This window comes from Aquarana catesbeiana, linkage group LG08 (assembly GCF_042186555.1).
Source record: "Aquarana catesbeiana isolate 2022-GZ linkage group LG08, ASM4218655v1, whole genome shotgun sequence".
Lineage (NCBI taxonomy): Eukaryota > Metazoa > Chordata > Amphibia > Anura > Ranidae > Aquarana > Aquarana catesbeiana.
In genome coordinates, this window is record NC_133331.1 from 295,168,852 (window position 1) to 295,183,074 (window position 14,223).

Genomic DNA, 14,223 nt, shown 5'->3' on the forward strand with positions numbered 1-14,223 from the left:
CCAAAACATAATGTTTCCACGTCCGTGCTGGACCGTGTAGGGATAGTGCTCTTAGGGTCATAGCCAGCATTTTTCTTCGTTAAAATATGGAAATTACGTAACCGGGTGGCCCCGCCCCCCTCTGACGCCCCGGGAAAGCCATAGGGATGTCCCTGTGCGTCAGAGTGGGGCGGGGTCATCCGGGAACATCATAGTGTGGCCCGCCCTCAGTTATAAAGGAACTGTCAAAGCGAAGACGCGTCATACGGCGGGTGCCTCCCATGGAGGCGGGTTTTTTTAATTCTTTTTCAGTCCGTCGGCAGAGCAAGAGAAGAAGAAGATTTTGTGAGACATTTTTATATTTTTTAATAAAGGACTTGTCCCAAGCAATGTCTTGTCATTTTTACCATTTTTACACTTTTTTGTGAAATGGTAGGAGTACGGTACACCATCACCATTTCACACAGGGGGGGAGGCCAGGATCTGGGGGTCCCCTTGTTAAAGGGGGCTTCCAGATTCCAATAAGCCCCCGCCTGCAGACCCCCACAACCACCAGGAAAGGGTTGTGGGGATGAGGCCCTTGTCCCCATCAACATGGGGACAAGGTGCTTTGTGGGGCTACCCCAAAGCACCCGCCCCATGTTGAGGGCATGTGGCCTGGTACGGTTCAGGAGGGGGGGCGCTCTCTCGTACCCCCCTCTTTTCCTGTGGCCTTCCAGGTTGCATGCTCGGATAAGGGTCTGGTATGGATTTTTGGGGGGACCCCCACGCCATTTAAAAAAAAATTTGGCGCAGGGTTCCCCTTAAAATCCATACTAGACCTGAAGGGCCGGGTATGGAATTTGGGGGGATCCCCACGCAATTTTTTTTAAAATTTTGGTTCGGGGTTCCCCTTAATATTCATACCAGACCCAAAGGGCCTGGTAATGGACCGGGGGGATCCCATGACGTTTTTTTCAATGACTTCTTTTATCTGTATTGCCGGGATCAACAATTCATTATAGCCGCGAGTACTTTTAAATGACTTTTTTTCCTTTGAAATGTCATTTTGCTCTCGGACTGTTCTAAACACGGGAAACATGCGCTACTTTACAGGCATACTATAGACACCCCCCAGGTACGAAATTTAAAAGAATATTTCACTATTATTGTTTCACGTTAAGCATTATTAAAATCACTGCTCCCGAAAAAACTTTTTTTGCATTGATCCATGTCCCCTGGGGCAGGACCCAGGTCCCCAAACACTTTTTATGACAATAAGCTGCATATAAGACTTTAAAATGAGTGCTTTTGATTTTTCCCATAGACTTTTAAAGGGTGTTCCGCGGCTTTAGAATTTGCTGCGAACACCCCAAATTGTTCGCTATTCGGCAAACATTGGGCTCATCCCTAACCGCCGGAGACTGCACGCTCATTGGCTGCTGCCAGCTTCCCGCCTCCTCCTCCGCTCCTCCTCTTCGCAGCTTATCAGCTCCAACAACCGCTGCACAAATCACACAAGTGGGTGGGCTCACTGCGCCACAAGCCCACCCTTTTCAAAACCGATTAGAGCCTCAGGATCTAATCATGCGCTTCACAAAAGAAAAAATCCATTGAAATCCATGTGTCCGGCGCCCTGCATGGAAACTAGGGGTCAGGTGCATGGATTAGGGGGCGGCGCCCCTGCACCCCTAAAGAGCAGGCCGCCACTGTCGTGGATGGGTCTTCTAGCATGGCAATGACCCCAAACCTACCGCCAAGGCAACAAAGGAGTGGCTTAAGAAGAAGCACATTAAGGTCATGGAGTGGCCTAGCCAGTCTCCAGACCTTAATCCTATAGAAAATTTATGGAGGGAGCTGAAACTTCGAGTTGCCAAGCGACCGCCAAGAAACCTTAAGGATTTAGAGAAGATCTGTAAAGAAGAGAGTGGACCAAAATCCCTCCTGATGAAAACCTGGTAACCAACTACAAGAAACGTCTGATCTCTGTGATCGCCAATAAGGGTTTCTCCATCAACTACTAAGTCATGTTTTGCTTGGGGATCAAATACTTATTTTACTCACTGAACTGCAACTTGATTTATAACATTTGTATCATTTGTTTTTTCTGGATTTTGTTTGTTGATATTCTGAAATACAGCTATGATATAAAATAATAGACCCGTCATTTCTTTGTAAGTGGGGAAACTTACAAAACCTGCAGGGGGTCAAATAATTATTTTCCCCACTGTATGGATTTTGAGGGGGATGTCACGTTGTTTTTGTTTTTTTTTTCACATTTTTGCGGGCCACAAATTGCAACAGCGAGACAATTTAAATGGGATTTGACTCATTTTTTATTTTCTTTAGAAATTTCAGTTTTGCTGCAGCAGGTTCTATACACGGTACAGATGTACCACTTTACAAGCAGACTAAGGGAACCCCACAGGCACTATATTTAAAGGAATTTTAATTTTTTTGTTGCTCTTGAACCATCATTAAAATTACTGCTCCTATAAAAACAATAATTAAAAAAAAATGTTTTGCATTGATACATGACCCCCAGGGCAGTAAACTGACCCCCATACCCATTTTATGGCTAATAACTTGCATATAAGCCTTCAAAATGGGGTCTTTTGATTTTTCATGATCGGCTCCCATAGACTTCAATGGAGTTTGCGGCTCGGGGTAGAACTTTTCCCCTGTTCGGGAGTTGTGCTGTGAACCGAACAAAGGGGTGTTCGGCCCATCTCTACCCCCTGGGCACTGCCTCTGCAACTGAAAGGTCTAGGGGTTGAAGGGCTGTATAACAGTGGTGGTGCTACCATCCCCCCAATCTTATGTGTGAATGAGCCCTGATAGCGCATCCAGTCACAGTTTGTGTTCATGATTGTCGCCTGTAATAACTCAAATTTTTGTTGGGTGTTTCCACTGTCCTGGTACTCCAAAAATGTGATGGGTAGTCAGGAAATTAAATGCGTAAGCAAGCCTGAAGGTGCTCCTTGGATTTTGTGCTCCTTGGATTATGGGCCCCTCTGCATGACCAGGCTGTGAAAATGTCTATATTCCCATACTCAGAAGGAGTAGCAAAATGTGTTTTGGGGTGTAATTCTAGTTATGTCTATGCTGTGTATTAGAAATATCCCATTGACAGCTTTGTGTAAAAAATAATTTTTCATTTTCTTTCCCGCAGTTCGCAAAAACTTGTGACAAAAAAATGACATTTTCAAAAGACACAATATGGCTTTCAGAAAATACCTTGGAGTGTTTTCTTCCCAAAAGTGGGTCATTTTGTGGGTATTTCTACTGTCATGCTCCAGGACCTCCAGAAATGTGATAGGTAGTCAGGAAATTGGATTCATAATTTATGAGTAATTTATGCTCTTTGAAAGCCCAAAGGTGCTCCTTGGATTTTGGGCCCCTCTATGTGGTTAGGCTGCGAAAAAGTCTCACACGTTTGGTATTCCTGTACTCGGGAGGATATGGCTGGCATGGTCCTAATACTCTACATTACTTGACCACTGCACTCTATACACAGTGCTGTATATGATATACTCCTGACCACTGCACTCTATACCTTGGTCTGTATTTGATATACTCCTGACCACTGCACTCTGTACCCTGGTCTGTATATGATATACTCCTGACCACTGCACTCTATACACAGGGCTGTATATGATATAATCCTGACCACTGCACTCTGTACCCTGGGCTGTATATGATATACTCCTGACTACTGCACTCTGTACCCTGGGCTGTATATGATATAATCCTGACCACTGCACTCTATACCCTGGTCTGTATATGATATACTCCTGACTACTGCACTCTGTACCCTGGGCTGTATATGATATAATCCTGACCACTGCACTCTATAACCTAGGCTGTATATGAAATAATCGTAACCACTGCACTCTGTACACAGGGCTGTATACGATATACTCCTGACCACTGCACTCTATACACAGGGCTGTATATGATATACTCCTGACCACTGCACTCTATACCCTGGTCTTTATACAATATACTCCTGACCACTGCACTCTTTACACGGGGCTGTATATAAATTACGCCTGACCACTGCAATAAGTCTTTAACAACGGAGAAGCTGTCAGCGGGTTCCCCACTGACATCCGAATGAAAAAAATAAAACATTGCCGAATTTGCCGGCAATAGAAAATTAAAAAATTAAACAGCGAGGGGGCCTCCCCCAATTTTTACCAGGCCCCTTTGGGTCTGGTATGGATTTTAAGGGGAACCCCAAAATAAAAAAATTGGCATGGGGTCCCCCCAAAATCCATACCAGATCCTTATCCGAGCATGCAGCCTAGCAGGTCAGGAAAGGGAGGGGGAGTGAGCGTCCCCCTCCGAACCATTCCAGACTCACACTTACCACTTGCTGTGGAGATCAACTCTCCAGGCCTCCGCCCTCTAGCTTCTAGAAGTTTCTCCAAACTTCCAGATCCATGGCGGAGGCACCAGAGACCCGCCTCTGTGAGTCATCCAGCCTGACCTGCAGCAAACCCTGACCCAGTGTCAGGTCACCTTGAGGCTAGGTGACAGATGCACTCTGTAGGAGTCAGAACAGCACCGCTAGGTAGTGGACCCTAGGACTGACTGCTGCGGATTGAACCCTGGGTGGTTCAGGAAGCAGGCCTACTGGATCACTGACACAGATCCCACTGGGAGCTAGAGCATAGATTCCCCAGGGCGCGGAGTCTAAGCCAGCAGGTGTTCTCCAGAGCCTCTAGTGGTGAGGATAGACTGCACTGCAGTCTGGCTCCAGGTTGCGGCCCCCAGGGTCTCACAGCTCACGCTCACCGTAGACTACAGGAGAAGAGGAAGGAGGCAGCAGGCTGGAACAACAAGAAAAGTAAGGGACAAGCCAAGGTCAGGGCCACAAGCAGACAAGGACAACAGAATTCACACCGAGGTTCAGGGTCACAGGCAAACAGGGATGGTCGGAGACACGCCAAAGGTCAGGGTCACAAGCAGACAGGAATAGTTAGGAACAGGCCAAAGTTGGTAACTGGAATCAGACGTAGGAAACACAGCAAGTACACACGAAAGCTAACACACAATGGTTGATCAGCACTGCTGGCTTGCAGTGCACAGGAATATATAGGGTTCCCCGATAGGGCCTGGGGTGGGGCCATGCTTAGAGAAGAGGTTATAAAACCAGTCAGGTGAGAGGCAGCTGGTCTTTAGAGATGAACACATGGAGACAGGTAAGCTGACAGAAAACTCTATTGCATAATCATGACACCCAGATTCCAGACTCACACTTACCATGAGTCACACACATACATTTACCTGTACTAACCTGATAGCACACTAGAGGGTGCTACCCTTATATTTTTCTGACATTTAGGCCCCATTCACACTTGGGACTGCACTACTTTGGTCCAACTTTGATGCGACTTGAGGTCCATAGACCTAAAGATTACACAGGCATTGCTTCAAGTAAAGTAAGGGTGCGATACACATGTAGCGATGGTGGACTATAACTGTAATATTCTGCGCTTTCCCTGTCATTCTTCATCTATAGTTATATCTCTCTAGTGCGGGGCGCCAGTGACTGTCATCATATCTATGAGCCCAACCAAATGGATTGTGGGACTAGTAGTCTTTCTGACTGGCAATTGCATTGCATAACCATACACCAGGACTACACATCCCAGGGGTTCTTTGTACCATACACATTGTGCTACACATAGAAAATTTCTTGGCCAAGTGTGACAAACACTCATCCAGCTGTGATAAACTTTGGCCATAATTTGACACAGTGATTTCTTATGATCATCAACTCCATCTAGTGGTCATAATGGGATATTTTTCCTGAAATACCTCAATCAGAAAAAATTGCGAAAAAAAACCCCCACATTTTGGCCACTAGATGGAGCCGACAATAATAGGAAATCACTGTGTTATTTAAAACAACACTGCCAAAATTCATAACCATTGGGGAAATGCGTGTCACATTTGTCCAATTCATTTTTTTAGAAACAGACCTGTAAGTGTTTGTGAAATCTTCCACGAAAAAATATACTCAGCCAATGAGAGGTAATGACTCCATTTATATTTTAAAAAGCCTACAGGACCGCCTTTAAAGTGGTGGGGTTAACGTGTTTCGTCCTGGAAGACGACTTGACAAAACAGACCTCTTGCAAGAGTTTATACCACAAAATGTACTCAGCCAATGAGAGGTAATGACTCCATTTTTTTTGTTCCTGTTATCAATGGTCAACACGGTACAAAACTTCATCCATGTCTTTGGTGATCTCTGATCCCCTTATCAACTGTTTCTTATATGATGATCAGCTATGGAGTATATCTGAGGTGTATATCAGGGTGTGCTTCTTCCCCACATGTCCAGCAACATTCATATACAAGACATTTCCCACACTCACTAATACACCTTGAGGGTTGTGTGGGAACCCTGATGTACAGGAAGACAGGACTTCAGTGAGGAACCATTCCCTCACTCAGGACAGGAATACGGCTTCTCCCCCGTGTGAGATCTCCGATGTCTGGAAAGACTGGACTTACATGAAAAACATTTCCCACACTCAGGACAGGAAAGTGGCTTCTCCCCCGTGTGAGATCTCTGATGTACGGAAAGATTAAACTTCAGTGAAAAACATTTCCCACACACAGGACAGGAATACGGCTTCTCCCCTGTGTGAGATCTCTGGTGTTTGTAAAGACTGGACTTCTGTGAAAAATATTTCCCGCACTCAGGACAGGAATACGGCTTCTCTCCCGTGTGCAAGCTCTGATGTCTGGAAAGGTGGGACAGCTCTGAAAAACATTTTCCGCATTCAGGACAGGAATGCGGCTTCTCACCCGTGTGAGACCTCCGATGTCTGTCAAGTTTTGATTTTTCTATAAAACATTTTCCACACTCAGGGCAGGAAAATGGCTTCTCGCCCGTGTGCAATTTCTGATGTGCGGAAAGACTGGACTTCAGTGAAAAACATTTCCCGCACTCAAGACAGGAATACGGCTTCTCCCCCGTGTGAGACCTCAGATGTTTGTAAAGATGGGCCTTCTCTGAATAACATTTCCCGCATTCAGGACAGGAATGTGGCTTCTCTCCCGTGTGAGATTTCTGATGGTAGTTAAGACCAGACTTCTGTGAAAAACATTTCCCGCACTCAGGACAGGAATACGGCTTCTCCCCTTTGTGAGATCTCTGATGGGAGTTAAGGCTAGACTTGTGTGAAAAACATTTCCTGCACTCAGGACAGGAATACGGCTTCTCCCCCGTGTGCGATCTCTGATGTGTGTAAAGATAGGACGTCCGTGAAAAACATTTCCCGCACTCAGGGCAGGAATACGGCTTCTCCCCCGTGTGAGATCTCTGATGTGTGTAAAGACTGGACTTCAGTGAAAAACATTTCCCGCACTCAGGACAGGAATATGGGTTGTCATTTGTGTGAGATCTTTCATGCTCAACTAGATGGGATTTTAAACATAAAGGCTTCCCGCGTTCAGTACAGGGAAACCTCTTATGTGTTGGAAGGATGGCACCACCCCTCACAGTCTGAGGTTCCTCGGGATAAGAGGAATACGATGGTCCGGCACCGTCCCTCACAGTCTGAGGTTCCTCAGGATAAGAGGAATACGATGGTCCGGCACCGTCCCGCACAGTCTGAGGTTCCTCAGGATAAGAGGAATACGATGGTCCGGCACCGTCCCGCACAGTCTGAGGTTCCTCAGGATAAGAGGAATACGATGGTCCGGCACCGTCCCGCACAGTCTGAGGTTCCTCAGGATAAGAGGAATACGATGGTTCATCTACACTGTGTGGTGCCGGATGGACATTTGAGGTAGTCGGGTTTTCTCCTGGACTATACTGTGTGATGTCCTCATCTTCTACTTTACAGTCTGGAGACAAAGTGAGACAATCCTCTGAGGTTTTCCTCATCTCCCGTCCATCTACTAAAATAGAAATACAAAGATTATTACTAGACATGAGCTGATTGGTTCCCCTAAACCAGGAATGATCCTGAAGACCACCATCATTGGGTTATTGACTCCTCCCTCATTATCACTTTTTGTTTAAGGTTCCAATGTCGGAGGATGTTATCACATTATTATCAACATGTAAAAGTCTGTGCTCCAATCAAATCATCAGATATGAAATGTCCAGCTGGTAGGAACTGGGCGTAACAAAAGAGAAGACATATTATGTGTATATATAGCAGTGGGTGGAGGGGAGAGAGAAGTGAGACCCTTGCGACCCCGGTAGTTCCGCCACTGGTGGCAGTAGATTTTTTATTACTGTTATGTTATTATTTTATACCATTTTATATTTTTAAAATTTTATTTTTTATTCTTTTTTACAATTTTTTTTTTTCAGAAAGCCCGATTGGGGGGCTCTGGTGAGATTTCAGGGGTCTAACTAAACCTCTGATGTTCTACCTTCGAGACAGAGAAAGGAGACTCAGGACAATCTCCATCCCTGCAGCCTCAGCTGCACACAGTGAACGGACAGGAAGAGCTCTGTACAGAGGCTTCCCCTTAATTCACACACTGAAGCATAGGAAACAGTTATGAATGAACACAGGTTACTATGCTTCAGTTATAAAATGAACAGAATCAGTGATTGGCACTGATCGCTGACTGTCCATTCCCTGCTCTCCATCCAAAAAAAAATCCAGGAATATACATAGGAGCCCGTGGGCAGAAGGACCTGGATAAGAAGGGTGGCGGGGGGGGCATATTCAGGAGCTGATCTCCGCCCCCATTTTCCACCTACAGCCGCTTAATGCCTGTGGGAGGTAGAGGAGGAAAAGCCGACTTTCAGCATCTGCAGGTGGAAAATGGAGGGGATTGGCTCCTCTATATGCTGCCCCCACCTCTCCTCCTATGCAGGTGTACAGAGGAGCCGCATGGGCCCCGTGGAGCATGGGGCAGGGTCACAAGTGTGACCCATGTAGTTACGCCCCTGGATCAACCATAACTTTATAACCACCCACCTAATATTAAGTAGGTACCCCTTTTGCCACCAAAACAGCCTGATACGTCAAGGTATTGACTCCTCTAGACCTCTGAAGGTAAGCTGTGGTATCTGGCACCAAGCTCTCAATAGCAGATCCCTTAACTGGTGCAAAGTGTGAGTTGGGGCCTCCATGGATCGGACCCACTTGATTGGATTGAGATCTGGAGAGTTACATAGTAGGTGAGGTTGAAAAAAGACACAAGTCCACCAAGTCCAACCTATGTGTGTGATTATGTGTCAGTATTACATTGTATATCCCTGTATGTTGCGGTCATTCAGGTGCTTATCTAATAATTTCTTGAAACTATCAATGCTCCCCGCTGAGACCACCGCCTGTGGAAGGGAATTCCACATCCTTGCCACTCTTACAGTAAAGAACCCTCTACGTAGTTTAAGGTTAAACCTCTTTTCTTCTAATTGTAATGAGTGGCCATGAGTCTTGTTAAACTCCCTTCTGCGAAAAAGTTTCCTCCCTATTGTGGGGTCACCAGTCCGGTATTTATATATTGAAATCATATCCCCTCTCAAGCGTCTCTTCTCCAGAGAAAATAAGTTCAGTGCTCACAACCTTTCCTCATAACTAAGATCCTCCAGACCCTTTATTAGCTTTGTTGCCCTTCTTTGTACTCGATCCATTTCCAGTACATCCTTCCTGAGGACTGGTGCCCAGAACTGGACAGCATACTCCAGGTGCGGCCGGACCAGAGTCTTGTAGAGCGGGAGAATTATCGTTTTATCTCTGGAGTTGATCCCCTTTTTAATGCCAATATTCTGTTTGCTTTGTTAGCAGCAGCTTGGCATTGCATGTCATTGCTGAGCATCATCCACTAGGACCGCCAGGTCCTTTTCCATCCTAAATTCCGGTTCTCCCCCAGTGTATAGATTGCATTCATATTTTTGCCATCCAAATGCATTATTTTATATTTTTCTACATTGAACCTCATTTGCCATGTAGAGTTTGGAGGCCAAGTCAACCAACATCTCCAGCTTATTGTTGTGTTCCTCAAACTATTTTCAAATTCCTCAGACCAGGCCACCTTCTTTCATTGCTTCATGGTCCAGTTCTGATTCTCACGTGCCCATTGTAGGTAGGGATGAGCCTGATGTTCGGGTCGAGCATAAGTTCGTCTCGAACATCGGGTGTTCGCCCGTTCGCCGAACAGCGAACATTATGGGGCATTCGTGGCAAATTTGAGCGCAGTAAAATGCCCCATAATGTACTGCGAGATTGCAGAGCATTGACGGCTGCTGATTAGCCAAAACATGCACCTGACCTGCATGCTTTGGCCAATCACAGTGCGCTCTGCTGAGAGAGCCATGGCTCAGGGGGACTAAGTCTACGCCCCACACTATACAAGGCTGATTACATAGCGGCCCTGTGTAGTGTTGTTGTTGTGGACGGAGAGATAACTTGAGTTAGATTAAGCAGGAAGGTTAGTTAGGTAGTGTATTTGATATATATATATATATATATACACACACACACACACACACACAGTTAGTCTAATTTTATATATAATTTTATATATATATATATATATATATATATATATACACTCTGCATTTAGCATATATTCAGTGTTTACTCTATATTCAGTCAGTCCAGGCAGTGTATTAATTTATATATAGTATATATATACTATATATATATATATACTCTGCATCCAGTGTAGCCTATATCTACAGTGCATTCGGTGGTGTACTGTTTCTAATACACTTCTGGTGGTGTACACACTATACAATACAGTGCAACCGTAGTACAGTTTCTAATACAGTGCAGGCGGTGTACACAGTATATAATACACTTCAGGAGGTTTATTAAGATATATATATATACACACACAGTCTAATATATATATATATATATATAGGATGCGCAGCGATTTGAAGGCTCTGATGTTGGTTTACAGGTTGAGGAAGGGAGTAACGTGAGCCTAGAGAGGGGGTGCCACAGAAGGACAAGAAACTGGCAGTCATTTTCCCCCCAGCTGCAGCATACTGCCAAGTGTGCTCCAGTAAAGAGGAGAGAAGGGATGATGAGGTCACTGACTCTACTTGGGTGCCTGAAAGAAGAGGAAAAAAGTGAGGAGGAGGCACAACTCCAACTAGGCAGGATGTCCTCTAGGGGGCAACTTAAAGGGCAACTAACCTACTGCCTCGCACTGCAGAGCTCCCCAGGTGCAGGGCGCTGCTGACTCCCTGCTGACTTCTAAAAGTTCCTTGGTGTGGGCCTTTTTCGACACGTGTGCAGCAGATCACAACATTGCTGTTTGCAACCTAGGTCTGAAACGGATCAAGCATGGCCAGAACAGCAGCCGCTTGGGTACCACATGCTTGACCAGACATATGACTACCTCCCATGCAGTCCATTGGCAACAGCACTTGAAAGACCCACATCAAAGAAAAAGGCAGAGACTTCTCCTTGCTCCTCATCTGGGATCTCCAACCCTACTATACCTCCAGTCCTCTCAAAAACCTGCACTGAGAGGAATGAAGGAATAGCAATAGGTGTCCCAAGTACTTGCAACCAATCTGCTAGCAGTATACCACCAGTTGATTTTAGCAGGCAAATTTCCCTACCCCAGTTGCTGAACCGTAAAAAGAAATTCGGTCCCAGCCATCCACATGCTCAGCGTCTGAATGCTAGCTTGGCCAAATTGGTAGCACTGCAAGTGCTGCCTGTTCAGCTGGTAGACTCTGCCCCCTTTTGTGAATATGTGGAATGTGCTGTACCTCAGTGGCAGGTACCAAAAGGCCATTTCTTTTCACGGAAGGCCATTCCGGCTCCCTACTGTCATGTGGAAGACAATGTTTTGGCCTTGTTGGACAGGGCGGTCAGCAGTAAGGTGCATATTACTACTGACTCATGGTTCATGAGCAGGGACGTTACTTTTCCTTCACGGCACACTGGGTAACTCTGCTGGCAGCTGGGAAGGATGCAGGACAGGGTTCATTATTGTTGGAGCTTGCTTGTTCCGCCACCACGCCTCCAAAATGCTAGTGGTGATTCTGCCACAGCTCTCTCATCCACCCCCTCCTCTTCTTCTTCCTCTATGGCAGTGGTTCTCAACCTGGGGGTCGAATGACGATTTGCCAGGGGTCACGAATCCTGGGCTGTTCCTGCAGCCCACACCGCTCTCACAGCCTTTTCGTGGCCGCCCAACTGGGCTGTTCCTGGAGCCTGTGGCCGCCCACTCAGCCTCTTCGCAGACGCCCATTCAGTTCACGGCATGGCTGGGGGGCAGAGACTAGAGGTCAGTTGACTGGTGAGGAATGTGAAGTGGGAAAGGCTGGAGGAGACCCTATCCCCTGATTTCGGCATAGGTGTCACTGCTGTGAGACACCACAGAGCTGTAGACACAGTGAGTAACACTTCCCGTGATTAGAGTTGCCATTAAAAGTCCCCACTACAGTTCTTAGATTAGCAGATGACCTTCATCGAGAGTACGCAAGTTGGCTGATCAGAACTCCCCCCAGCACTGCCACTCATCCCACCCCCCACCAAGGAGTAAAAATAGAGAATACGTGGAAGGGAGAGGAAAAGAGGAGGAGGAACAAAGAAAAAGGGAGAGAAAAAATAATAGAAAGAACAAGAAAGACAGTTAGAGAGAGGGATGGGGAAAAAAAACAAGAAATAAGGATAGAGAGAGATAAAACGGAAAGAAAAGGAGAACAAAGAGAATGGTACATCCTAAAATATACCATAAGGGGTTTTAATACTGTAAGAGTGGAAGGGACTTAGGGAGCGCTAAATGTCCGTGGGTTAGGGGCACAAATTTCTTGTCTTGCCTTGGGTGCTGACAACCCATGCTACGAAAATAATCTTACTGTTAGGGGTCCCCACAACTTGGGAAATTTCATCAAGGGGTCACGGTACTAGAAAGGTTGAGAACCACTGCTCTATGGCCTCTTCCGCAAATTTCTCCTCTGAACCAGTGGTACTCCATAAGCGTTCAAGGGGCTACGTAAGCAGTCAGGCTAAAAGATTCCATGCTGTGCTTGAGTTGGTCTGCCTAGGGGACAGGAGCCACACTGGGGCAGAGATTCTGTCAGCTCTGCAGGGGCAGGCTCAGAGGTGGTTGATGCCACGCCAGCTTCAGCCAGGAATGGTTGTATGCAACAATGGCACCAACCTTCTCTTCGCCCTCCAACAGGGACACTTGATCCATGTTTGGCTCACGTCCTGAATTTGGTGGTGCAGCGGTTCTTGAGCAGGTACCCAGGCTTACAAGATCTCCTGAGGCAGACCAGAAAAGTCTGTGGTAATTTCCGCCGGTCATACAATGCAAGTGCTCGGCTGGCTGACATTCAAAGGGAATGCAACCTGCCCACCAACCACCTCACTTGTGACATGCTCACCAGGTGGAACTCAATGTTGGCAAAACTGCAGGGGCTGCACTTGCAGCAGAGGGCCATCAATGAGTACCTGTGTGAGTATGGCACCAGGACAGGGTCAGGGGAGTTTGGCTTCTTTTCGCCACGCCAGTGGCTGCTGATCAAGGATGCATGCACTGTCCTGTCACCATTTGAGGAGGCCACAAGGATGGTGAGCAGCGACAATGCATGCATCAGTGACACTGTCCCTTTAGTCTTCCTGCTGGAGCACATGCTTCGTGAAATCATGGACAGGGCACTTGGGGCAGAACAGCGGGAGAAAGAGCGAGACTTCCTTAACTATCAAGGCCCCCCTTATGCAGATAGCATTCCTGTGGGTCCGCCAAACACACAGGAAGAAGAGGAGGATTGTGTCAGCATGGACGTGGAGGATAACACAGATAACAGCAGTCTTCAAGGGATGGTTTTCAGTCCCCAGAAACCCAAGGAGTTGTACGTGGTTGGCGAGGAGGTGGTTACAGATAATGTGATCCTTAGTGACCCAGAAGACTAAGAATCAAATGCCTCTGAAAACTTACGCTGCATGGCCTCCCTGATTCTGCAAAGCCTGCGAAAGGACCCTAGGATTCGTGGTATTAAGGAGAGGGATCACTACTGGCTGGCAACCCTTCTTGATCCACGTTACAAGGGTAAGGTTGCAGATCTCATCCTGCCTTCGCAGAGGATGAAACATCTTCAGGAAGCCTTGAAGCAAGGTTTGTTTAACACATTTCCAGACCCTGGGAGGTTACCATTTCCTGGTGCTGGACAACGTGTTACTGAGGTTTCTTTCAGTCAGAGGAAGAGCGGTGGAGAAGGTGGCCGGCTGACCTATGCCATTAAACTATTTTTCAGTCCTCAGCACCAAGGTCTGATAGGTTCAAGCAACCATCACCAGCATCTGC

At 46.5% G+C, this 14,223-nt stretch overlaps 1 protein-coding gene across 1 annotated transcript; it reads right to left on the reverse strand.

Moving 5' to 3' along the window:
* Window positions 1–5,994: 5,994 nt before the first annotated feature.
* Window positions 5,995–7,896, reverse strand: LOC141104855 (uncharacterized). Its single transcript, XM_073594639.1, has one exon. It carries the CDS (start codon window positions 7,865–7,867, stop codon window positions 6,419–6,421), a length of 1,449 nt encoding a protein of 482 aa, XP_073450740.1. The 5' UTR covers window positions 7,868–7,896; the 3' UTR covers window positions 5,995–6,418.
* Between the last annotated feature and the right edge of the window lie 6,327 nt (window positions 7,897–14,223).

What these genes read in the sequence shown, in the direction of transcription:
- LOC141104855 (XM_073594639.1), bottom strand. Translation starts at nt 7,867, where the DNA reads ATGAGGAAAACCTCAGAGGATTGTCTCACTTTGTCTCCAGACTGTAAA.